Source organism: Urocampus carinirostris, chromosome 11, assembly GCF_059441175.1.
Source record: "Urocampus carinirostris isolate Australia breed hairy pipefish chromosome 11, RoL_Ucar_1.0, whole genome shotgun sequence".
NCBI lineage: Eukaryota > Metazoa > Chordata > Actinopteri > Syngnathiformes > Syngnathidae > Urocampus > Urocampus carinirostris.
The window spans coordinates 20,053,806-20,081,155 of record NC_142359.1 but is presented as its reverse complement, the minus strand read 5'-3'; the positions used below and the strand labels follow the sequence as shown (position 1 = coordinate 20,081,155).

The 27,350-nt window shown below is 40.0% G+C and overlaps 1 protein-coding gene across 1 annotated transcript; it reads left to right on the top strand.

Annotated features, from left to right (window-relative positions):
• The first annotated feature begins 13,421 nt into the window (after positions 1-13,421).
• LOC148356712 (transcription factor Sox-19a-like) lies at positions 13,422-24,711 on the top strand. Its single transcript, XM_088347880.1, has 3 exons — positions 13,422-14,114; positions 18,321-18,550; positions 23,498-24,711. Exons 1-3 carry the CDS (start codon positions 13,707-13,709, stop codon positions 23,754-23,756), a joined length of 897 nt encoding a protein of 298 aa, XP_088204006.1. The 5' UTR covers positions 13,422-13,706; the 3' UTR covers positions 23,757-24,711.
• The last annotated feature ends 2,639 nt before the right edge of the window (positions 24,712-27,350 follow it).

The following is a 27,350-nucleotide window of genomic DNA, read 5'->3' as shown; positions in this document are numbered from 1 at the left end:
GTGAGTGAGAGCACTGAGCTTAAATTAGAGGAAAGCCAATCTGCCAACTTGCCACAGCTGGCGCCAAACGGGCAGGGCCAATTGGGCGCCATGGTAACTGTGACACAGAAAAAAGCTGCAGTCTTTCATTCAGCGTGGCATTTTCTTGTACTTTCAAAGCAGATGGATTAACTCAATTTTACACCGTCATATAAATATACCATAGTAGTTTCTGGGTATTTACATGGGCGGCACAGCGGATGGGAGGTTAGCGCACAGTCTCACGGTGCAGGGGTTCAGGGTTCAAGTCGAGCTACCGCAGCCTTCCCGTGTGGAGTTTGCATGTTCTCCCCGGGCACTCCGGTTTCCTCCCACATTCCAAACGCATGCATGTCCGGTGGGTTCAAATTGTCCCTAGGTGTGAATGAGCGAGCGAATTGTCTGTCTCTGTGTGCCCTGCGATTGGCTGGCAACCAGTTCAGGGTGTCCCCTGCCTACTGCCCGAAGACAGCTGGGATGGGCTCCAGCAACCCTGTGACCCTATGTATGTACAAGAGAGCATAGCAGCGCCTGCGCACGGGTATGACCGTTTGTATGAGAGTATAGTTCTGCATGTGTGAGAGGTTGATGTTATATGTGAGAGCAACTATTATTTACCTTTCAAACAGCCTCTCATATATACTCATAAGTAAATATCAATCTTATGGGTATCACATTTTTAAGACTTTCAAAAATTGGATTTAAGAAATTTTGATGCCAATGAAGGCCTTATTTGTAGAATAATGACATTAATGCCTTTTAAGACTTTTCAAGGATCCGCAGGAATCCCGATTTAGAAATCTTTTCAAGATTTTCGAAAACTGGATTCAAGACATTTTAATGCCAATGAAGGCCTTCTTTTTAGACTTTTAAGACTTTTCAATGATCTGCAGGAACTTTGTTTGAAAATGAAATATGTAAGATAGACATATTCCAGGTATTCCTTCCTAAAACATGTTTATGACACGATGCTTTTAGTATTTTTATGTTTTCCCCCTCTCGTTTTCGACCCCACACATGATAGACAGGGTTGAACTGGGCACAGGTGTGTCAAACCGCCACATACAAAATTCCCTAGTCAAAATATTTTGCATTTTGGAACGGCGTGACCTGAAGCCCACTCAGTGAAAATCTTCATTGCACTCAATAAATGTAACTTGTATTTAATCGTATAAAATCCCTTATAGAAAAATGTATAAAATGCTTCAGCACCCACTTGTTTTTTTGTCTGTTTGTCACTTTGTTCCTTGCATTTCCTCTGCCACGCTAGGTCATTTTTAATTTTGTTCCTGGTTTCTTGTTTGGACATTGACAGGTTTGATTTTGTCTGACTTTGTAATTTGTTTTGTGTCCTCTTGTTTGTTTGTTACTTTGGTCCTGATTTTATTGATAAATACCATCCTGCCCCAGTTCCTGCTTCCCCCGTATGGGTCCACCCTCAAAACTTATCAGGAGTTGTTTCATCTCAATGGTAATGATAAAAATCATCAGAAACTTGTGTGCAAAGTAAACGTTCTAGGTGGCCTCCCTACCTCCAGAGGCATTTTGGGAGCACCGACCCCCAAAAGCCCGTCTCACACACCCCCCTGTCACCCCCTGTTGGGCGCTAGGTGGGGGGATTATGCGGAGTGGGAGGCTCGTAAAGGGCCTGCCAGGCTCTTTCTGTTGTGTGACGGATGGCTAGGAGGCTGAACGGGGGCCTGCTTTGCATGAGAAGAGGAGCTGGGAGAGGGGAGAATAGAGGCCTATTCAGGGAGGCCTGTCACCCTCAAATCACCCCCCTTGCACATGCACCACACACACATTCACACCGTTGCCCCCTGTAGACCCTCACCCATCCCTTCATCCTTTTCATCCCTCCTCTATTTTGGCCTCCATCATCGCAGCCATCCCTACTTATTGATTTCATCCCCACTTCATTCCTGTTCCTTCACATTTCCCCTCCGTTCCATCAAGTTCCATCCAAAACCATCCGGTGTCAAGAGTCACGCAATTCATGCGAAAACACGTCACGTGAGAAACTGTTCCTGAGCTGTTGCGTCCACGTTTAAAGGTATTCTTTTTTCAATTAGGCAAAAAAAGTGTAGGGTTTCTCCCCACAATTATGAAAAAATGTTGCAAAATGTTCCATACGCCGAAGGACTTGAGAAAATTAGTCTTAAAGTTGGGTTGTTTAGAGCTGAAGGAACATCATTGAAGGAACACAACACTTTCAAAATGGCGAATCCCATTAACACAACATATGGGGCAGCTCCGAAACAGTGGAACTTTGCTTACCCTGTCGCTGGGGCTCTTATGACTGATATGTTCAAGTTACCTGCTTCGACCTCCAAAAGACGAGTAAGTTTACCTGATGCCTTTACAGCATGCGTTCCTTCTTTACCTTCGCCTCCTTTTAGGTAGGCAAATTGTAAGCTCCCACGGGCCTCTTGTCTTGTCTGTTCCCGGTTAGCCATCTTAGGTGCACATGCTAACTTTTTAGCCTGCCGATGCTGTGTTTTTTTTTGTCCCAGCTGGGTTTTCATTTTGTTGTAGCCGTTTTTCATTGTAGATTCCCAGTTAACCTAACTGCTCACTGCAAGTTTTTTGGTCGCCTTTTAGTGATTGTTCAGTTAGCTCCCATTAGCAGCCGGCTAGCCTGCCATGACCATTGGTTTGTTCCGGGCCGGGTTCACATATGTTCCCTCAGCTATTTTTTGTTGTTGGTTCCCGGTTAGCCTGGCTGCTCACTGCATGTTTTTATGGCCGGCCAGTTTACATTTTCTTCGATTGGTCCTAGTTAGCCCTTGTTAGCTGCACACAATGTGTGGTTTGGTCGGCTAGCCAGGCCTGTTTTCTCTGAGGCTGTGGCCGCCTTTCATGGTCGATCCCAGTTAGCCCCTGTTAGCTCTCCATGTGGTTTTTGCCATGTAGCTCCTTTTTGGCTGCTCGCCTTTTATTGTACCATTACCGCATCCACCACACAACGCTTTGGTGTTCTCCACAAAAACTACACTCATGACCTAATTAACACATAAACAAATAAAGTGAATGTCTTGCATTCGGGCCGGTGTTCCTCAAATGATGTCACAGCTTAGGGAGTCAAAGACGAGACAGGCTGTCTTCAAATGCATTATCTCGGAAAATAATTGGAATCTACTGATAAAATATATATACATTTTACGCTAAAACTACATACACTTTCCCCACATTTTGCATGTTATAAAATTTGGGATTACCTTTGAGGCAACGGCAGAATTTGTAACGACTTTTAGTTTGTTTGTTTTTGCGCACATATTTTTAAGTAGGGCCACTAGGGGGCAGGAATCATGCTTCAACTTCGTGAAAGTTCGCAATACTGTCAAGCATATATGTCAAACTCATGTCCAGAAAGCCAAATGTTGCCCGCCAGCTCCTTTTAAGTGGGAGACCTTTAAAAGTCTGAATGTCTAAAATTTGATTAGTCAAGAGTGCTTTGACCAAAAACTACTGATAAGTTCATAGTTTAGTAGACACTCAAAATAAGGAGAGAAGACATCAATGGATTTTGAACTTGCAAGGAGAATAGGATAGGACTCAAACCTTTGATAAGAAATTCCAATCTGTTCTAATTGCTTTCCCCTGAGCCTTTTCTTTTATTTAAATCTCTTATGTTGGGGCGGCAGTGGCTCAGGAGGTAGAGCACTCGTCTTGGGATCAAGAGATCGCAGTTCGAATCCCGGCTCCTCCGTGTTACATGTCGAAGTGTCCTTGGGTAAGACACTGGACCCCTAATGCCCCCAATAAGCAGGTTAGCGCCCTACATGGCTGCACGGCCGCTATTGGGAAATTTGAAGCACACTGTAAAGCGCTTTGGGAAGTCTTGACTTGAAAAGCGCTATATAAATGCAGATCATTTCATTTAATTTAATTTTTCATTTATGTCACAAAAGCAGATCCACCCTAAATGGTGTGGGGATCAAAGAACAGCCACATGATTGGCAGTATGCCACAATGATGTAAACTGTGTATATAACGAACTGGTATCCTAGCCAATCTCCCTTTACGGGTGTCCAATATTTTGAAAACGAATTAAATAATCAACTAAATTTCCCACAATGCCTCTGGACTACAATACCCACAAAGTGACAACTCAGCGCCATGACATGGCAGTGATTTCATATCAATGCTAATGTGTGGAATTGAAAAATAGATGATTAAAAAAAAAATCCTAGATTTAGTTCATAATAGATTATATATGTGTAGCAACATTTTTTCAATGATAATGTAAAGTGAGTCATGAGTTAATTTACATACCAATTAATTACTTTTAGTAATATTTATAAGTTACATATTTTGAGGACTGCCATAATGTGTATGTGGCCCTAGGTGAAAATGAGTTCACACCTATGTTTTAAAGAACCACGCGTAATAATTGATCACTAGATGTCGCCGTATTGTCTGGTGCGACTGACAACGAGTGCTGCAATGCACAAGGAAGAATACAAACTACGTAGACTCAAATTGACCAAAACGCATCATTTTTCTTCTCATTTTTTTGCCAAGCCTTTCACAAGATTTTTGGTTTATGGGGGATTGTTCTCGATTGTTCTCAGCTCAGGGATGCTGCTGGAAATGTGAATTTCCCTTCGGGGATGAACAAAGTATCTATCTATCTATCTATCTATCTATCTATCTATCTATCTATCTATCTATCTATCCGTAACAGGAAGATGGCGGACAATCATGGCAGCTCTCACTAGGTGAGCCACATTTAATGTGAAATCATTGCAAATGTCTTGGTGTATTAGTAAGTATTTAAAAAGTACATGTTTATGTCATAGTTCATATATCAATAATATTTTTCGCCCCTAGGTGGCACTAAATATATAAATAAATATATAAATAATACACAATGTCCCAGCAGCTATCAAATGAGCATTCATTATGCTCATCCATCAATTTTTTTCATTTATTTGTATAAGATTTAAAATTAGGGTTTCAGTCGCGCTTTTAAGTACTTAAATGGACAGTGTGTAATATGTGACCACTAGATGTCCCTGTGTTGTGTACTGCAACCGAAAATGTGTGCTAAAAAGCACTAGGAGGAATACAAACGACAAAGACGCATAGCGACCTATATGCACCCACCATTTTACGTTTTTTGCCAAGCATTTTTTTCGTCATAGCAGCAAGATGCCGGACAAATATGTCAGCTCCCTGTAGGTGAGGCTCGTGTTAAGTAAAAACAAAATCTACCATTTTAAAAATGCACATTTATTTGATAGTTCATGTAGTTCTCCTTATTATTTGAATCAATATTGTTTTTTTTTCAATAAACATTTTTTTACCACTAGGAGGCACTAAACAATGTACGCAGTCTCGTTACTGTGTCTTAATTATTCAAATCAATTCTATGCAATTAAATATTGTTATTTTTCTCATTGGCCATATTTCTTTATACATATTATTCTAGTTTTTTTGTGGGTTTATATTGATATTTTTTTAATTCGCAATTACGTTTTTTATCTAGTGCAACCTTTTTAATTTCACTTACATTTATGACTTTTATTATAATAAGTTCTTTTTTTTTAATTGTTAACAGGTCGATTTAATTCTTGTAAATTTTTGATTAGTAATTGTCAATATGTTTTGACGCAGGAAATAGTTGTTGAGTTAGGATCAGAATATCGCCCATATTTGGGTTTTGTAAGGTCTTGTGCAGTAGACATGAACATGCAATTTAAATATCAGTTTTATCTGTAATTATGTTTTTACAAAGTACAAAATGTAAAATTTCACTTACATTTATGAATTGTTTTATAATCAAAATCAGTTAAGGGTAACTTCGGTTTCCTCCCACGTTCCAAAATACATGCATTTCAGGTGAATTGGCCGGTACAAATTGTCCATAGGTGTGAATGAGCGAATGAGTTGTCTGTCCCTGTGTGCCCTGCGATTGGCTGGCAACCAGTTCAGGGTGTCCCCTGCCCACTGCCCGGAGATGGCTGGAGTGGGCTCCAGCCCCCCGCGACCCTAATGAGGATAAGCGGTACGGCTGATGAGGTGTATTGGGGAAATTCGCTCGAGATACGAGCAATTTTTAGATAAGAGCATGACCTGGAAACAAATTGATATCTTATGTAGAGGTATCACTGTATATAAAATATGTAAATCCATGTTCCTCTTGAGTAGAAAATTAGAGATACAGCAAAAAGCACACTTTTGGATCAAGGAGGAACAAACTATAGTATTTGGCTGATTTCTGTGAGTGAAATGAATAAAATCACCTTGTATTTAATATAAAACCTTCTTTGCGGAAAACACGTATACAGACACTGCCCTACTTACAAACGAGATCGTTCCGGACGATAGTTCGAAAGTTGCTTCAGTGCTAGATTTTGTATGCTTATGGTTTGTATAAGTAAATGTAAAAGTTAATGGTCTGCATTTATGTAGGGCTTTTCAAGTCAATGAAAACCTCCCAAAGCGCTTTACAATATGCTTCACACTTTCCCCTTTTACACACTAACTAACCCTATATAAGTATGTTTAAGGCTTGTGTAAGTAACCTTTATTGTTTTGTCCTAAAAAAATAAACATTTCATAAAATAATAATCCCTATAAAGATAAATAAAGTTGAGTTTTACTTACTTTTTGAAAATGCGCTTCAAGAGGTCCCTCTCCGTCCCGACCGCATCAGGCTTTCTTATTCCACATTTGTTTCAAAAGAAACGGCTCGCCTCTTCTTTACACTTTATACCAACCATATTGAATGGATGCAACAGAAATCAAACAGTAAAAATGTCAAAGGTTTTAGCGTGCTAGAGATAAAGTGCAGTGTGTTTACACTCGAACTAGGAAATAGAATCTGGATTTCTTCTTCGGGGTGGATGCTGGGTGAGCTCTCACAGTGCCACACGCCGGTAGCGCCTGAAAGAAGAACTACAGTAATGTCTTGTACTTGGAAAAAGGTGCACACAATACAAAATTTTGTCATGATTACTGATACGGGGCACCTGCGCCTGCCCTGTTGGCGCCAACAGCCCTGGTCGCTGATTGGCTCCTTGCCACTTTTTAAACCCCCCGGCTCCCTGTTACCGGTGTCAGACCGTTTGCGAAAGTATGCTCCCAGCTAGGCAAGCTCATACCTTCCGACATTTTCCTGCCCTGTTTTCTCCTGCCTGATACCCGTTGCCAACCTGTTTCTGGACCTGTTTCCTGCCTGATACCTGTTGCCGACCTCTTTTCTGAACTCAATACCGCCATTGCTCTCCCGTTCCGGCTAGTGACTAGGATCCCCTCTGCCTACGATTATCCTCGCTCGACACGGAAGTGCCACTTCTGCGTTCCAGCCACCTGCTACCCGTGTCCGTCGATCATCGGATCGTGGAAGCAAGCCCTGCTCTCCCTCTTTATCAATAAAACTGAGTAAATGAACGCTACTGGGTCCTGTCTCTGTTTCTGGCTTGTGACAAATTTAACTTACAACAATGTCTGGATATTTTTCAACATCTCGAAAAAAATGCTCGTATCTCCTATTTTACGGAAGTCGGATGGTCCTAAGTAGGGGACCGCCTGTATTTGCATAATGACGTCCCTTGATATATTTCGAGGTGGGTTCGGGCATAAAGTTTTAATCAATAAGTTGGGCCGGGCTTCTCTCTTGCACAACATGCACTTACTTTTACTCAAATAATTATTTGGATCACTACTTGTGACTTCCATTTGAGGGATATTATTCTGAAGTAACTGTACTTTTACTTAAGTGACACAATTCACACCAAAGTACTTCAGCGCCTAAGTGCGCGCTTCGAGGTAGTCGCATAACTCTTAAAGCTCATCTTGCAAGAGTAATTTAAACTTAACTTTTTTTTATCTTTATAGAGCATATTATTTTAGGAAACATTTATTTTTTAGTACAAAAAGCTACAAGTTACTTATACAAGCCTTAAACATACTTATATAAACCTTAAATATACATTCCATATCAAATACAGCACTGAAACAACAAATTCAACTTACAAACGATTGTTCGGAACCTAGCTCGTTCATAAGTAGGGCAGCGTCTGTATAGTACAAATGTCTTTCTACATGTGTTTCTGTACCATTTTTACTGTAATATTGTTGCTTTAACACCTCAAAGAAACCATGTGTAATATTTGACCATTACACGTCGCTGTATTGTCTAGTGAAACCGAAAACGGATGCTAGAAAGCAGAAGGAATAATACAAACCATGTCCCTTTAAAGACACAGTGTGTATTATTAAGTTGTCTTTTTTAATTATTTAGTTCCTTAAAAGGGATCTTGTGCATCATTTAGAGCCTCCCTGTAGTAGAATAATCTTGGTTCATAAAAGAAAACCCAAAAGGAAGTATACACTGTTCCTTTAAAATGAAGCACTAAACCAGATAGCCGTTTTCTTCAAAGTGACAGCTAAACTGCTGCTTATTGTGTAGTGCAGGGGTCACCAACCATTTCGAAGCCAAAAGCTACTTTTTGTTGTCTTCCAGATTGAAGTGCATTTCTAAAATAACTCTTTGTTACTACATGTTATTACTATGTTGATACTATGTTATAACCAAGTTGTGAATATTGGAAAGTAGAGTTAAAATAGGCTTACTCAACCACTAAAACACTATGGCCAATCACAATGACCCTGTACTTTGGGGTGGTGTTTGGACTCTACTAGAAAAAGGCCTTTTCTTACTTTCACCATTTCCATACTACACTGAAGAATAGAAAAGAAAACCTGTAGGGACAAGGATGACGTCGCACTCCAGCAGTCCCCAGCCCGTATTCCTCAAACCTAATGTGTTCCGCCCTGAACAGCTCTGCTAAGAGATCGATACAAGCATATAGGAGCAGTGGAAATAAAGCATAGATACATGAAAAATATAGATCACAAAAGACTATTTTTGGCAGTTGCCCTTTATTCGGTGCACCTTACAGTGTGGACTATATGGTACTTATTTAGTAACCAGTTCCATAAACAGAAAATGTTGTGTTTGGACTAGTTGTGCCTTGACATAATGTTTTTTCTCTGTCATTGACTTCCTCAAGTTACAGCTTTAAATCTGCATTTGGATCAAGAGTTAATCATTTTACTGCAAGCATTTCTTGAGTTTCATGCTTTAAAAGCTATTAATTTGAAGGTTATAATTTTACCTTAAAGGAGATGTTTGTTACTTCAAAATATTCTACTGGCTGACGCCATCTTCTGGCTGAAATCATCATCGCAGCCTCTGTCAAGCTCCGTTTGTTGCACGTGCAAGTACACGTGCTTTTCCTTCGCAAGCTTGGATAAACTCTTCTTTTTTCACCTTTTTGGGGGTCTTGGGTTAGCAGTTGGACTGTATTTAAAACAGTCCTTTTCTTACTTTCACCATTTTCATCCTAGGATAAAAGAAAACCGTGAGAAGTCACTCTCACCTCTCCATCCTCCCTGCCTCCATTCCTCCAGCGCAATGCACTCTGTGGCAGTGGAAAAAATACATATAAAGGCTCTTTGAACTCAGTTGGGCATTGTTAGCAAATACGTACAGAAAAAAATGCTACTTTCAACTTGTTATGGATACCTCTAACGACACACCTCACCTTTAAAGGAGCTGCATGGAACTTCTTCACTCGCTGTCGCCATCTCCTGGCTTGTTTCATCATTGCAGCCACAGTCAGTTCATTCATGATGCGCGTGCAAGTATGTGCATTTCTTAGATGCGCTCGTAAAAACTCTTCTTTATACATCTTTCTCGGAGTTTGGGTGGCTGTTTGCACTCTAATGAAAGAAAGCCTTCTCTTACTTTCACCCGTTTTTGGGGGTGCGTTTTAAAACTTCTCCTTAATGACAGGACAGGATAGGCTTAAAAACTATGAATAATATACATAGAAAAAAAGTAAAACAGACTAAAAATGTAAACAATGCAACTGCTGTCACGGTTGTCATGGCGCCCAATTGGCCCCGCCCGTGTGAAGCCAGCTGCGGCTCGTTGACAGATTGGCTTCCCTTCTATTTAAGCTCAGTGCTCTCACACTCCCTTTGTCAGTCTGTCAACGAACCTCTGCACCCGCAAGACGTGGGTTTAGACTCTGTCCAGTTTCCTGCTTGTGTTTCCTGTCCGTTATTGTTCCCGTCTATTTTGTCCTGTTAATATCGATCTCCAGTTTCGTTTCCGTCTAGTTTGTCCTGTTTAATTTCGATATCCAGTTTTGATATCAATCCTGCCTGTCCCGTCCTGTCCGGTATCGACCCCATCTGTCCGATATCTGCTCGTGCAATTGGTATCGATCTCGTCTGCCTCTGGCTTCCTGTCATTCCACGCCAGACTGCTGCCTTACGTCTTCCGCCCAACGATCGCTGAATCACTGGCATTTGGGTTAACGTGCATGACTGCCCCATTTCCCGTAAAATAAAAGCTTGTGTGCGAAACGTCACGCATTTGGGTTCTCCTCTTGGTCCGTTTCTTGACAACTGCCTTGAAATGATTCAGTCCTTTCCTCGCACCACTCCTCTTTCACTCGGGTGGTGTCACTTGCGACATAGCGGCGGAGTCTGTGGAGGTACCTGTGTATTACGGTGAGAGTATGTTATACAATGATTATGTTAACCATATTACCACCCAATACCATGACTTTGTTATCAACAGATATTAGTCCTCATTTTATCGAATTATATTTGAATCGAATGTAACAATGATCAGCCTAGCTTAATTATTCCGTTTATGTTAGCTATGAGTGTGGCCATCCTTCCAGCACCCACCCTGGACTTTCGCAGTTTTTTTTTCTCTGTTCAAAGCACCATGTTCAGGTGGGAGTGTATTAACCCACAGTAACTAAAGAATTTCATAAAATTGCCTCTTAATTCATTTATATATTGTTTCCAGCGCTACCCAGTGGATCAGTTTCGAGAGTAATATGATGATCACAAATGGCTGTGTTTAATGATCCTAAATCCTCCATCGATTATCTGCACCGCTTATCCTCAGTAGGGTCGCGGGGGTGCTGGAGCCCATCCCAGCTGTCTTCAGGTAGTGGGCAGGGGACACCCTGAACTGGTTGTCGGCCAGTCACAGAGCACACAGGGACAGACAATTCACTCGCTCATTCACACCTAGGGACAATTCAGACCGGCCAATTAACCTGACATGCATGTTTTAGGAATGTGGGAGGAAACCCAAGCAGGCACGGGGAGAACATGCAAACTCCACACGGGGAGGCTGCGGTAGCTGGACTTGAACCCTGAACCTATGCACCGTGGGGTTGCACGCTAACCACCCTGCTGTCGTGCCACTAGATTCTAAATCACTTTAAGTCAAATGAAACAAGAAGAACTCATCACCCCTAACAATTAGAAACAAAATAAAAACAGTGGGGACGGGCATGATGTCACTCTCCAGCACTAATCCCCCCCCATCACCCTACCCACCACTCCTTTTACCTAATGTGCTCCGTCCTGATCAGCTCTGATAAAAGGAACCTCAAAAGAATAAAGGAAAAGTGGAAAAATAATCCATAAAGGCTCTTTGAACTCAGTCAGGCATTTTAGCACATACAGTTGTACCTCTACTTAGGAATGTCTCTGCATATGAAAGAGTCAGGTTACGAAGTACCAGAAAGAAAATATGTTGCCTCTAGTTATGAAGGTGTTTCAGGATATGAAGTCAAAATGCAGTATGCGCTGCTCCTAGAGTTTGCCGGACGTACACAAACTAGCTATCGCTTCAAATCTGCCTGGCAACCCAGTGTGCATGCATTCTCCCAGCATGCTCTTCGTGTCACCGTCACAGTTTAGAAAAGAGGAGGAGGAGTTCCGGGGAGGAGGATGCAGCCATCATTTAATCAGCTTAAATTAAAGACATAAGGCAGAATTCCACAAAGTCTCCAAGTTTGTGAAAAGGAATCACCCGGAGGAAGTAAATGGTAAATGGTAAATTGTCTGCATTTATATAGCGCTTTTCAATGAAGACCTCCCAAAACGCTTTACAATGTGCTTCACACTTACCCATTTACAATCAGACACCAATAGGCAGTCAGCCATGCAAGGCGCCTACCTGCTTATTGGGGGCATTAGGGATTCAGTGTCTTGCCCAAGGACACTTCGACATATAACACGGAGGAGCCGAGAATCGACCCTGCGACCTCTTGATCCTAAGATGAGCGCTCTACCTCCTGAGCTAATGTTGACAAGTCGGGCTATCACTAATTTTGCTTCGCGCATTCCCGACGGATTGTCAACAGCCGGCAAAAGCAGACGTCATTGAATCAGTTTTTCAAGAAAGGCTAGGCAAGAATGTAAATGAATGTTTTATAATTCCTTTAAGCTTTTTTTTTTACATTATTTGCCTCTCGTTTCATGTTTATTGTGTGGTCATTTTAATTCAACTTGTATTCATGTCATGTTTTGAAGCTCTTTTATGATTTCTTTAAAAATATATATATATATACTGTACTTTTGCAGGGCTCGGAACGGATTAGCGCATTTACATTCGAAACGCGTCTCTTACTCCCAGAACAAAATCAAATCGCAAGTAGAGGTACCACTGTAATTAATAGAGAAAATATTCAACTCTTTAACATACCTGTCAACCTGTACCTTTTTGCTGCACAAATTACGTTTATTATGCATTTTAAGACGTGTACGATGTACAAGAAAATCTGTACATAAAAACGCAAGTTTGTCAATTATGGGTACCATCCGGTATACACCGACTATCACGAAAGGGCAAATCTATCAAGTCAAACGAGTTCGCCGCGGTAGCCTCTATCTCGGTATCGTTTTTTTTTCCGTTACAAACGAAGCGAGCGGTTTGATGCTACTGTGCGCATGCATCTGCCGCCTCAGATTTCATGTGGTAGTTATGTAGTGTAAGGAAGTCCGTCTATTTTTAGAGAACCGGCTTTTTCGGCTCGACTCATTAAAGAGAGCCGGCCCTTCAAGCGGCTCACTTACTTTGATGCATTATATTACGAATCATTATTGTCCTATAAAGAAGTTAAGAAAAAAAGGAAGTATAAAAGGAGAGCCACTCAGTATCTCACAAAAAATGTTAATAACAATATGTATGATATAACGAAACACATGCACAATATAACATGTTAAACTACATAAATAAACACCTCTGGAAAAAAAATAGGGTGTAAGATGTTTTTGTATTTTGTAAGGGAAAATACGACAGTTTGTAAGGGCATGGAGCCCTGGAGCTTGACAGGTATGCTTTAAGGACACCTCAAACGATCACCTGGGGGGTTTGCTATAATTTCCTGTACGTGGTACCGTGAATTCCCTCCTGAAACTCTCCTCGTTTTCCCCTTATTAAGATATCGGCTCGCTGTCCTTTGGCCCTAAAAAGTCTTAGAGATGCTAAACAGTCGCGCTGACTTGGGATTGGTCCGCTGCAGAAAAGGAGCGAGGGATGGGGGTGCGAGTTGCGCTTGAATGCCGAGAGCGCGCTCGAACAACAAGTGGTTCAGAGTAACAAGTTGCAGCGAGGAGAGATAACTTTTATTTTGTCGTGAAAAGGCTTAAAAAGGGGAAATATTACACGAGTAAACAAAAGTCGAGCGTCGTTTCTTCCCACCGAACGAAGGAAAACCCCGCACGTGTGGCGTCTAATTAGCTCATTTGGTTCACCCGGTGCTCCCGCGCAAGAAGCGGGAACACCAGGGGGACTTTGCGGGGAGAAGAACCGAGTGGACTTTCCGGAGAGGGGAATAAAAAACTAGACCCGCAGCATGTACAGCATGATGGAGCACGAGTTAAAGCCCGGCGGGCATCACCCCGGGACGCAGGACATGTCCCAAGCCCCACCGGGCGGGATGACCCCGGGCAACGGCGTAGCCCACCCGGGCTCTAAAAACGGTCTGGTTGGCGACCCCATGGATAAGGTGAAACGGCCCATGAACGCCTTCATGGTGTGGTCCCGCGGCCAAAGGCGCAAAATGGCCCAGGAAAACCCCAAAATGCACAACTCCGAGATAAGTAAGCGCCTGGGCGCCGAGTGGAAGCTGCTGAGCGACGCCGAGAAGCGGCCGTTCATCGACGAAGCCAAGCGGCTGCGGGCCGTGCACATGAAGGAGTATCCGGACTACAAGTACAAGCCTCGCCGTAAAACTAAGCCCGCTCTCAAGAAGGACACGCAGGTAAGATCGGCCCAACGAAATTAAACTCAGCCCTGTTAACCTTATTGGCAGGAACGAGCCGGAACAAACCTAAAATGTCATAATTGATTGGGGATGACTCGGGAGGAGGAAGGATCATTTAACACTCCACTTTATTGTAAAATGTGCTATATATGCACAACATACAGGGCAGATGAAATGACTTCATCTTATTCTGTGTAAGAACATGCAAATAACTACTGTAGGTATAAATAAAGTAACCATAAAATAATATATAAGGTCTACAATAAAAAGTAGTATAAGTCAGAATATAAATACTGCAGTAGTGTATTGATTTGGCGGCAGGGATAACGTATGATAACAAATTAAACTTGCCAAACTCTCGCCACTCGATCTGAATAAAGCATTGGGTTTAATGTCATGATCACACTATCTCTAGTCATGATACTTAGGTCAATTTTGGTGTGCATTTCACATGTTGATATGACAATAAACAATATTAATATTCGTCTCTGGTACTGTGACTAAAAGTAACATGATAAAATCAAAAGCCTTTTTGCAAGTCATTTATACCCCTGGTTGTGTAGTGCAGTCTAGAGCTAGTTTGTTCCATTGACTTTATTTGGTTATTTATTTCATAAATATTGTTGTTTTGTGACTTTTGTTCTGTGAAGTATTCAGAATAAATATTTGTGGCCTTCTGGAGAACACACATTAACAAGTGGGCACTCCTTGAATAGTCGCATATAATATGTTATAAAATGACCCAGGCCATTCATCAGAAAAGTGAAGTTATTTCCCTCACAAGAAAAAGTTTGAGGACCCCTGGATTAAAACCTCTCTAATAAAATCTAAGATATACAAGACATTATAAAAACATTTACATCTTTTTATATTTCCGTCTCTGCAGAGGTTACAATTTTCCATCGTTGATGGAGTTGACGAGGAAATCTTAAGGCTGTCTGTTAGTTTGACGGGTTGAAAATTGGGCCATAAACCACAGCAGCAGTACATCCTTTAGAATTTAGTATTTAGCATGGCACTCTGAGAGAGACAAAGAACAACGACTGGTGGATTAGACCGAGAGGAAGGAGTTCTTTGACTTGATATCGCAAGATTTTAGCACAGTACGTGTTGTCATGAGGCGACTTTTGTTTTTTGTGGACCACAGTCTCTCATGGCCAAAACGGAGGCAAGATTGGGCCTAAAGAAATTCAGCGAGAGCCATGCCCATCAGTAATAAAGCCTGACCAATTAACCTAATTTGCAAGACCAAGCTAGAAGATAACCCACAATTTCATGTTTTATTTCGAGCTCAGGAGTGGTTATTTCTGAAAACAAATTAAAGCCTGTATTTTACAACAGAATCTAAGTTGAACAAGATGGTAATGACTAAAGGTCTCCAAACTTCTTCTTGTGAGGGCCACATAACATTTCTCATCTCTGATTGAGGGGCCGGGGTCAATTTGTAATGGAAAAACCAAAGACCAAATAACCCTTCTGGATTCTTCCTAGAACAAAGTCATACAATAAACAATATTGGAGAAATTAGATGAAAAATAACCTCTGAATTCTACAATGAAAAAGTAAGAAGATAAGCGACACTATTCATGATATATATAATTATACCACTCTGGAAACTTTCTGTTGTGCCGTCTGCAGTCTTAAAGGTACATTGCGTAATATTTGACCACTGGATGGCATTTTATTGAACGAAAACTAGTGCCACGTGTGCACAGCGTAGCAGCAAGATGCTAGACAAACATGGCGGCTACTACTAGGTATAGACTCTTATGACAAAGAAATACAAATTTCTTGGCCTATGAATGTTTATACAAATTAACATTGGTATGATAGTGCATGTATTTTTGCCTATTATTCAGATCAATGGTTTTGTTCAGAATGAAGGTTTTTTTTTGGCCCACTAGGAGGCACTAAATGTTACAATGTGTCTTTAACAGGTCCAAGTTCACCTCAGCAAGTGGTATAAATGACTTGCGAACAGGCAGAATATTTTATCTCAAGATTTCTTTATATTTAGTCACGGTACCAGAAACAAATGTCCCTTTCGTTCTGTGTTTCGCATATTACAATGAAAATAAAGTCTATTACCCATTCCTATTTTAAGAGTTTTAAATGACAAATCTATTGTCATTGTAAAATAAGAAATTTCACAACAAAATTGACATCTGTCCCTGGTACAGTGACTAGACAGTGTAAAACACCAAATACTTTTTTACATGTAATTTATATCAATTGTAAGAGTTGGGCGCTCTCACCGCTGTGACCCGGGTTTGTATCCTGTTACAACCAAAAATGCTCACCTAGACTTTGAGTTCTTTTTTATGTTAAAAAAAAAGGTGTGCCAAAATGCTGGAACCATCTGGAGGTGGGCCGCTCTGGCTCCCGGGCTGTAGTTTGGGGACCACTGGTATAAAGATTAACATCTTTTATAATTCTGTCTGTGGAGGTTACATTAATTGCCAATTTTCCATGGTTGACGGATTTTTTTGAAGAGTTGACTCGATTATTTTAAGGCCATTCGTCAGGTTGAGAAATGGGCCATAAACCACTGCAGCAGTACGTCCTTGAGAAGCTAGGTTGGCGCTTTGAGAGAGATAGGGAGACAAAGAAGAACAATGACGGGTGGATCACAGACAGACAGGAAGGAGCTCTCTGAAAAGGCATTGCAAGAGTTTAGTACAGTACGTGTTGTGACGAGGCAACCTCTGTTTGATTTGCGGACCATGGTCTTTTGGGGGCGAAACTACTCTCTGCATAGAGACCCCTCAGCACACTGTGATGATAGCGTAGTAAGATAACAGTGAGTTGTGACAATATACTCTTTTAATCTGTTTCTTGCACATCACTCTACTACCTCTGACACTGACAGGGCACCACGCACTCATTCAGACATTTATGTATGAGTCTCAACACCTAATCTTTGTTTCACATCGTTTTAGTAGGGCTATCACTTTATACAGTCGCTGAGTCACTGACTAATGAAACGATTGGTCGAATAATCGGATAATAAACGTCAAATAAAACAATGTTCATTTTGTGGAGTAACATTCAGCAAGTAAATGCAACAACTGTAACAAAAGAACTAAACAATTCTCAATAGTTTTAAACAAACTGTTTTAACAACTGACTTTTGTTATTTGAATTGCACACATGTCATATCAAAAATGCATAACGCTTAATCTCTTTTACAGTAAAATGTACACATAAAAATGTACACAGCGGGTCATCAAAACGGTATTGGCTTCAATGTTACTTGAATCTTACTGAGGCGAGTCAGACTCCCTTTCGTTCAACTGTCCGACATGCCTTCTTCTTTAAGTGTTCGTAGACCACTGAGGTACTAACATGACACACAAGGTCTGCTTCACAAACTTCACAGGTTTTTTTTTTGTCGTATCTAGGCTAGAATTATCCTAGACTTTAGAAGTTTTGGTACGCTCACCTCATGTTGATGCCGCCATTTCTGTATCTTACCACTTGAGGCAGACGTACTATTTGGTAAGCGCGACTCTCAGACGACATTGCAGTGATCCCGCGGATCCTTGAAAAGTCTTAAAAAGCATTGAATTAATTATTCTAAAACTAAGGCCTTAAATGGCACTAAAATGTCTTAAATCCATATTCCGGAAGTCTTAAAAATGTGGACACATAACATTTATATTTTTTTGAACTAAAAAGATTGAATAAATTCATTTTTCATGGTTCATAAATTAGTAGTTAACGGTGAACATCAGTTTTATTTTGTGCTAAAATGTGATTTTAAAAAAATGTTTAAAATTGCCTATAATTCATCTGGTGGTGTTAATTTTTTGTCAAATTGGTCTTAAATCTGATTTCAAAAGACTTAAAACGTCTTGAAATTTAACTTGCCTTAAGCTGTAGGAACCCTGGATTGTAATCATGTAAGAAGTCTCACGCTGTTGGAAAAACATTAGTCGATAAGAAAGTTCATAGTCGACTTTCATTTATAAATGTTTATTGACAATGTCTACTAATTGTTACCTATGTTTTAGTATGCATTATTATAAATGCATATTATGTGTGAATTTCCCTGCGGGGATGAATAAAGTATCTATTTATTAAAAAAAGACTACCGCAAGGGAGAGGCCCGGCCCGACCTGAACATAATGATTAACAGTTTTCGCCCGACCCGGGCCAAAATTCCGGCCGGACTCTGGATTAAGATCTTACCTTTGCCTGCAGGTGCCAAAGTACCCGCTGGCTGCAGGCAACTTGCTGGTAGCGGCGCAGAGCCAAGGCGCCAGTCCACGGATGGAGAGCTACGGTTGGGGTCCCGCCGGCGGCTACGCCGGCATGCAGAGCGAGGCGCTCGGCTACACGCAGCAGCTGCACCGATACGACCTGTCGGCCCTCCAGTACCCCCCTGCCATGACTGCCGCCCAGACTTACATGAATGGGACCAATTCGTACAGGTTAGTCTCTGCTCGGCTCTATTTGCCAAAGTGGGTTACTCACGTCATCATAAATGATGACTGTGAAAAGTGGTAGATGTCATTATGCACTCTCATTTTACACAGAAAACACAATCTGTTTCCAGAATATTGAAACAAAAACAGCATGTGCTTGTTTAAGACTGTAACGTTTTACCAAAACTGATATCTAATGCTATCATTTGAGCAGTTTATTTACGCCAAAGACTTAGTGTAAAGCAGCCATATACTAAGATATTAGCCTATGGTCACGATTTTAATTTCATTTAAATTTTTTAAAGTTTTATAGTGGTAGTCTTTTCAAAGGGGAGAAAAGCCATACTCTAACACAGGGGTGGGGAACAAGTTTGACACAAAGAGCCGAAATTTTGAACTGAGAGTCAAAGAGCCACACCACCCACTGACCTGCCATGACAGACACACACAAACACACAGACAATTAAAAACATATTATTTCCCATAACACACTCCTCTCCTTACAATACAACAAGTATCGTTCTTGTGTTGATTTCAAGGAAAGTGTCAACCCTCAATACACAAAAAAAACTAAACATGAAACAAGGCAAAGGGCAACGGTATATATAGAATATGACGAGGCAAAGAGCCGCATTCTTATTGGCCAAGAGCCGCATGCGGCTCTAGAGCCACATACTCGCCACCCCTGGTCTAACACATAGTTGGGGGAACTGTTTTTGAGCCAAAAAGCCATAAAAGCAAAACTATTTTGGTGTTGAGAGAGCCACACCATATATTTTTAGACAAAATTCAATAAAACCACGAAACCCACTCTCTAGCCAAAAGCTAAGTTTTCAGCACATTTTATTTCAATGTGTATTATTTGATGATTTGATCAAATCTATGAAATACTGATGCTAAAGCCTGTATCCCCCTGTATTAATACAAATATACCACTTAAAATTTGTGTCCCTCTCACAGCGTTTAGGCTAATTTTGGTCCTAAATCATGGTTTCAAAAAAAGGGGCTAGTAGTACTTTTGTAAAAAGTTCACAAAATAATGCTATTAACTTTCAGTGCAGACGGCACCGGGCGTGTATAGCTCCGCCCATTCCTACCGCTCAACTAATCAAATTGCCTTAGGTGCCTTAGTGGAGCGTTATTAAAAGTATTAAAAAATGTTGTATGGCTTTACATTATGAAGTGTCTAAACATTGACCATAAAATTCTTAGAAAGATTCCATATATAGGATTACTTGGCAATTTACAGCCAAAACAAGGTCCAATGGTGTGACACCAACTGTAACCTGTAGTAAAAGTTGTGTCCTATATATCTTGGAGCAAGCCATTAATTATTTTATGTTATTTGATTAGGTTTCACTTGTCTCATCTCATCAGCTGCACCGCTTATCCTCAGTAGTGTCGCGGGGGTGCTGGAGCCCATCCCAGCAATCATCGGGCAGTGGGCAGGGGACACCCTGAACTGGTTGCCAGACAATCGCAGGGTTTCACTTGTATAATAGGCAATTTAATATTGCATCGAATTGTTGTGCAAACTCTGTCTGAACGGATCCCATACTTTTGCAGGCTTGTGCCCCCTCGGTTCCCCAGTGAAATCCTAGCGCCCCCACTGTGTTAATTTTGTTTTTTTTAACACTCAACCTTATTGAAATGCTAAACCTAGAGAAAACAGCACCATCTTCTGGCAAGCTTTGTTAGGGTTCCTTTCTATTAACCATTTTTTACTTTTCAATTCTTCAATCGATATAAGTACCTACCCACCTATGAAATGCACTTCAAGCTCATTAAAATAGGGGTTGTGTACAAATTGTCAAACAAATGTTCAAACTTCTGACTTGGACTTCGGACTGCTGCCCCCTTACTGCCCCCCCCCAAATCTTTTCATTGCCCCCATGGGGGCATTACCGCCCACTTTGGTAAACCACTTCTCTATTCTATCTCTGAGCCATATGTACTCATGCAAAGAGGCATGTATGGCTCACGAGCCATAGATTCCTGACCCCTGATCCAACTCATAAAATGGTAGAATTGATGGGTATTGAGATGTGTAAAAAGTTTGAACTTTTCTTCCATGCCAACCTTTTGACATTAAAAAGCAAAAGATGTTTTCTGGCACTCTTTTCACATATGAAACACAATACGTGTCCATAATGTAAAAAAATAAAAAATAAAAATAAAACAACTGCTTGTTTTAGACCTGAAGTGGCAAACTTGTACCAGAAATCTAATGTTGGAGTGGTTTATTAACAAAGACTTGGTCTCCTGATAGTAGTGTTGGTGAATTTGACTTCTTCAAAGTACGCTCAAAGAACATCCCTTACTTTTTTACGTAACCAAGTTTTTACTCTCTTAATTACTTAAAAATTGCTAAAACAATTGGTGCACAATGTTTAAAAGCAAAAGTTTTATAATTTTCCCCAAAAAGTTTTAATCTTTGAAACTACTAAATGACTAGTGGTTTTGATAAGATTTCTTATGTCTCTAGGTCATGTTCTCAAATGTTAAGAAAAAAAAATTATACAGAAGTTGGGTTACAGTAAATGCATTTTGTGAAATTAAATGCAATATAATACATTTATTGAATGACAAAATAAAAATAAGTGATCGTGTTTTGGCAGATAATATTGTCAAATATTTGCTACATTGAATAGAAATAGATTTTCCCCTCAGCGAGTTTTATTCTGAAACCCTTTTTTGTAAGGCACAAAAGGTGCTCGTGTATGGGTGCACTTCCAGGCCCGTGTTTGGAATGTTGATCAGGACCACTTGATGCTGCATGTATCTTCCGTATTTATGCTTCTCTGTAGACTTACCACAACTAACACTTCCTACTCTCTGCACTTTTGTAAATGTAATATTTACAGATGTAAAAGTGAAAAAATGCTCTAAAATAGGGATGTCACATTCAGTTTGGCTCTGAAACCGGTTCCAGACTTTCTGTTCTGAGGCGAACCCGATCATCGTTATCATTCATCCTATATCAGTAACTTAAATTATAACTTATGTTCTGATCACGGATGACAAGGTATCTTTTCTAAAGACAACACATTTATCCATAAAGAATGGGGCAAAATATTTACATGATTAGCATTAAATGTGTCAACTTATTCAACAGTTGAGTGAACGCAGTTTTGGATGCAACTGAACCAACTCATCACGCAATACACACTCAACAATGCCCTCTAATCAGAGAGAGCATTTATTTTGCATTTATTAAAAAAAAAAATCATTTCGTGATAAAAATGGCACTCCTTTTCTTGACAAACTCGCGGGCTAGATTAAATCGTGTTTCATGTTTTACATGCCTGCTTTAAGAAATAATTCTACATTAATGCAAAGTGTAAATAATGTTATAAAAAACATTCATGTGTTTATAGGAATAAAAACGCACACATTTGTAGTGAATTAAAGAGCACTTGATACCCTTCAGTTGACTATACATTTTTTATCATCTTTTAAGCTACTTTGTATACATCAAGTACATTCTCAAATAAAAGTGGCTTTTTTTCTTTCGGGTCAACCTACTTCATATTGTTGGCATTTATAAAGACCAGCAGCACAATATTGGACATGAATACATTAGTGTTAACAACACATATCGGCATGTATTTATAAATTAAAGACCTCAGTCTTGCAAAAATTATAAACCCTGTACGCCTGCTACTTGCTACAGTTGTTTAACATAGGCATGTTAAACTCTGTTGGGCTCAGGGGCCGAATCCAGACTTTATATTCTCAGGTGGGCTTTATCAGTAGATTATGTCAACGCCACCTATTAAGCTTTTTCAGTATTATGCTCTATCACTCAACCTATAAATGAAAAGTGATCTTTTCTAAGCACAACACGTTTGTTCCTAAACAATGGGAAAATGATGCATGACATTGAATGTGTTAACAAGGTTGAATGAATGATGCTTTACATCTGTGTGAGCTAGGAATAAAAAAACATGCTTGCCTCAATTGTCATAATGCTTTAAAATGAAAAGAAATACAAAATAAGTTTTAGCTGTGAAAGGACATCAGATACAGCTACCAGACTGAAGTTGCACAATATTGTCTTTAACATGAAACCAGATCAATCTTATTCTTAATGATCTTTGCAAATGTTGTACAATCACACCTTTTCCCCTCTCATTGCAACCCGGTAATCTACTTACTGTTGCTGGCTCTTGAAATGAGGCATCTTTGCCTTTACAATTTCATCAATATCAGATGTCAAACCCTGAGAAGAAGCCCATTTAACAATGGCACTCAAGTGTTTGTGACATTTGGTAAATAGGCGAATTATGATGTTGAGGGATGGGTATTGCGAAGATTAGTGTATAAAATATGTGATTATGGTAATTATTATAATTATTGATATCTGACCTATGTAATAAGTATATCCAAGAGATTTTGTTATATTAGACATAAGAGGAAAAGAGGATTTGTAAAACGTATTTAATAGGGAAGATAAAGGGGTAGGACAAATAAGCATCTGCTTCTAAATACCTCTTTTCGAACATGTTGTGTGACATTATTTTGTTGTTGACTCATTGTTTTTGTCATGTTTTCATTTTAATGTTCGAATTAGTTCGTAAACAGTACTGCTTTAATTATTGTTCATGGCAGAGAACACCTGTTTACAAAGATAAGTAGTCCTAAACACGGATGGAACATTTACTGAATGTCAGTTATTTTCCATCTTTACTGTTCTAGCAGGGCATTTGGTTTGTTTTTATAAAAAAAAAATCATAACCTTTGATAGAAAAGAGCCAGACTTTCTTTGTTATCAAAAATTATCAGACATTTACGGCGGCCCGAACTAAATTATACCACGGAGGTCTTGTTTGACATGCCTGGTTTAATGCAATGCAACCTAACCATCCAAAAGTTAGCAAATGCTAGTTAGCTAAATTGATTGGTCCTTTGCCATGTATATGCTGCTGACTGTCGCCAAAATCTACTCCGCAGCCCGATGTCCTACAGCAGCAGCCCCCAGCAGCCCAGTCCGGTTCCCATGTCCATGGTGAAAGCGGAACCTGTTTCACACTCGCCCCCGACGCCCACCCACCACCGGGGCCCTCTGCAGGGCGACCTACGGGACATGATCAGCATGTACATCCCGGGGGGAGGCGATGGCGGAGATCCGGCCGGGGCGGGCCCACCCAGGGGTTACGGAGCTGTCCAGCAGCACTACCTCACTGGCACTGTACCCCTAACGCACATCTGAGGACCATCTGCACCCAGGGTGCCTTAATCCATTCCGTTTTGATGACACTATTCATCAGACACAAGCAAAAGCTGCATTTTGGTAGCTTTATGTCGAGAAAAATTTGTGAAAAAAATTTTTTTTTCCCGGCCTAACTATTAGTTTTTAAAAATCTATATATTCTGATTCTGCTAACCTTTGCTGTTTAACATCACCTGTGGACGACTAAGTCAGGTGACCCAACTTTGCTGGACTTTTACAGAAGAACATCGACTGTACATACTGAAAAAGATCAACTTACAATGTGTTGTTTTGAAAAAAATTTTTGATAGGTTTCAGAGGTGGGCACTCCTGGAGGGCCGGTTGTCCCACCTTGTGGAGGGTTTTGTTGTTCAACTCGGGTGATACAAATTTTTAACTTTTTAGCAATTTGGCAGGAACTTGTTAACGTTCTAGATTATTTGAATCGGCTGAGTTGGAGCAGGGAAACCTTAAATCATGCATGACCGGAGTGCCCACCTCTGGGTTAAGTGAACCTGTGTATTTTGTTGAATGTACAGTTTTATGACCCCTTTTTAATGATCTATATTTTTACTCCAATTTCTAATTGGAAATTGGTAATTGCTGCTGGAAACAAACAAGCACATTTTTATTTAGTTTGCCCTCAATTAGCTGCCATACTCAGTGCGTACGTGTTGGTGTAAATACTGTACAGTATGTAGCTGCTGCTATGGACCTACATTTGGTTTAGTTCCCAATCTATGACTAACATGTTATTTTTAAAGTGCCATCTGTGAATGTTTGCATTTTTAAACTTTTATCCTTTTTGTAGAAACGATTGTGGGCTCTAGTTACTGTATGTAGCCTTCTTGTAAATAATGTACACATTTTTGGACTCTTAGTAAAAGAGTTTATGACTTTTTGATTAAAATGTTTATGGTGTTCATGACTATTAATAAACAATAATGTTCGGCAATGTGTTATTGATATGAAATTCCAGGCCTCTGTTCTATCCTCTGCAACAGAGGTCTCAAAAGTGGGGCCAGCGTGTACGAGGTAGCCCCATCAGAGCACTTGGGTAGCCTGCGCACTGGTTCAGAAAATAGCTCGCTAGTAATGGATTGTAGTGATTTTTTCGGAAATGTGATTTGTAACTGGCTTGAGAAATCATTGAACTGATGAGTGTTGTTAAAAATACAAATACAAACAGATGTTTACCTGCTATCAATAAGCAAAACAAGTTCTATTTTTTTATCCAGCCCCTGAATTAAAATGGTAAATATCTTTTTTAAATATATACTGTATATATATATATTACTATGGATAAAAACAATTGTTTTTTTGGGGTGCCAGTTTTGTCCAACACCAAAAATGCAAAACAATTAATATATAACAAAATATCAAATACAGGGTCAAAATATTATTTTGAAAAAAAGAAAAACAAATACAGTACTAGAAAAAACTGCTACAAAAATACAACAGAAATATTCCCAAAACAATACTAATAAAATAATACTCCAGATGCCCTTTGAAATACAGTAATATTTCAAAAATACAACTACAGTAATACTATGAAACACACAACTATATACCAAATACTACAACAAATACCACAAATGCACTACCAAAATACTTCAAAACTAAATCTCCAAATTAGTGCTTAGCCAACGGGACCTGATACATTATTTTCCTTTAAATCTGAAAAGTACATACACAAAAATACTAATACAGTAATACAATGATACAAAAATGTAACCGTCACCCAAAAACTGGCCTGAAGAGGGGATGGGCGTTGTCAGGTCTTACTTGCCCAAGACACACCACAGGAAGTGGTGCCACGACAACCAAGGCTATTAAGGGATCAGTGAATCGTGAAAACTACAAATGTACTACTAGAGAATTGCTACAAAACTGCCATACTACCAAAATGCAACTATAGTAATACTACAAAATTACTAAAAACCTAAATATCAAATTTAGTGCTTAAAATAGCAACCAAATATGTCTTTTACTTTATTTCTGTGCGTTTCGAAATTTCATGAAACTGATCTATTTAAAGACAAAACTAAATATAACATGTACTTATCTGCATATATATCCACTCATAATTGCAAATGAGAAAAATTGGACATGTCTACACGACCGGCCCGCTGGCCACATTTTTTCATCAAATGCAGCCCATGTCTGCAAAAACTTTGCAATTTTGAATTTTACCAAATCCAGACTTGATATGTCTTCTCAGGATACCTCTGAAGAATGGCTGTCCATTGACCACATCATGGCGCTAATTCTCGTTGAAATGTAAAAGTTCTTTTTCAATGATTTTCTGATTGTGTGCTGGGGAAGAGGTCAAGTAAAATCAAGTCAAGTCACATTTATTTGTGACTTAATCACAAGATGTCTCAAAGGAATGCACAGGATTACAATCACACCATCCCCTGATTTTAAACCACCATGCGGGCAAGGAAAAACTCAAAACCTCACCACAAGGAAAAAAGAAACCTTGAGAAGGGGCCTCACAAGTGGTAATCCCCCTTCCAGCATGACCAGGGTGCAATAGATTTAGCATTGGATAACAGTACACAAAACATCGTGAACATCAATAAAAGGAAACAATAGGTAATATGTTGAAATTTATCTAGAAAGTGCATGACAGAACGACGTCTCAAGCCTGCAAAATAGTCCAAAACTTCTATAACAGCAAGGACGCAGCTTCCCATCTCTGCCGGCTGGTCGATGCAGGCGTTGACATGCTTCAGGTCCAGACCCTGGTTCGCTGACTCATCTCAAATCGTCCTTTTCCCTCGTATCACCGCCGACCAGGCCAGGCAGTCGGGAAAAGACAGGAAAAGAAAAGAATGAGATGGGCATCAATCATAAGCTTTTAAACAGAAGTGGGTCTTAAATCGAGATTTAAAAAATTCCACTGAGATTGCAGATCTTATCTCTGGAGGCAGAGCATTCCACAGCACCGGGGCCCGGATAGAGAACGTTCTCGGGCCTGCAGACTTCTTCTTGGTTCTAGGAGTCACAAGAAGACCGGCATTTTCCGATCTGAGGCTCCGTGCAGGAAAATAAGGGGATACCAAAAGAGGCCACAGGTCCATGCAAACATTGGTATGTCAGTAAGCGAACCTTAAAGTTACATCTTAAGCGGACTGAGAGCCAATGCATGTTAGTAATATGCTCCAACTTTTTTCTCATAGTCAAAAGTCTCGCTGCCGCATTTTAAACCAGCTGCTAACTTTTAATGCTAATCTTCGGGAGACCAGAAAGCAATACATTACAGTAATCAAGCCGCAAAGTATTAAACGCATGAATGCTAACCATTGGATGCTAGGGCTATTCTAATAGACGGTTCCTAATCACATGATCTACATCGGGGCAGCCTGAGTGCTGGTGTCCATGTTGGATGGTTATGTGTTTGTTTACATTGCTGTTTTGTTAGACAAACTTTTCGGGCTACAGTATGACAATAAATCGTCATGTTTTCTAGTGTTTGTTTTTCATGCTTATTTAGTTTTTCACTAGAATTATGCTCTTCTATGTCTGAGAGGTATGATTTCACATAGAGTTCAAGGCTGGTGGTTTACCTATGGAATAAGAGTTAATAAA

Coding starts and splice junctions, on each gene's coding strand:
- LOC148356712 (XM_088347880.1), top strand. CDS start 13,707: ATGTACAGCATGATGGAGCACGAGTTAAAGCCCGGCGGGCATCACCCC. Junction 14,115..18,320: donor CTCTCAAGAAGGACACGCAG/GTAAGATCGGCC, acceptor CTTTGCCTGCAG/GTGCCAAAGTACCCGCTGGC. Junction 18,551..23,497: donor AATGGGACCAATTCGTACAG/GTTAGTCTCTGC, acceptor TCTACTCCGCAG/CCCGATGTCCTACAGCAGCA.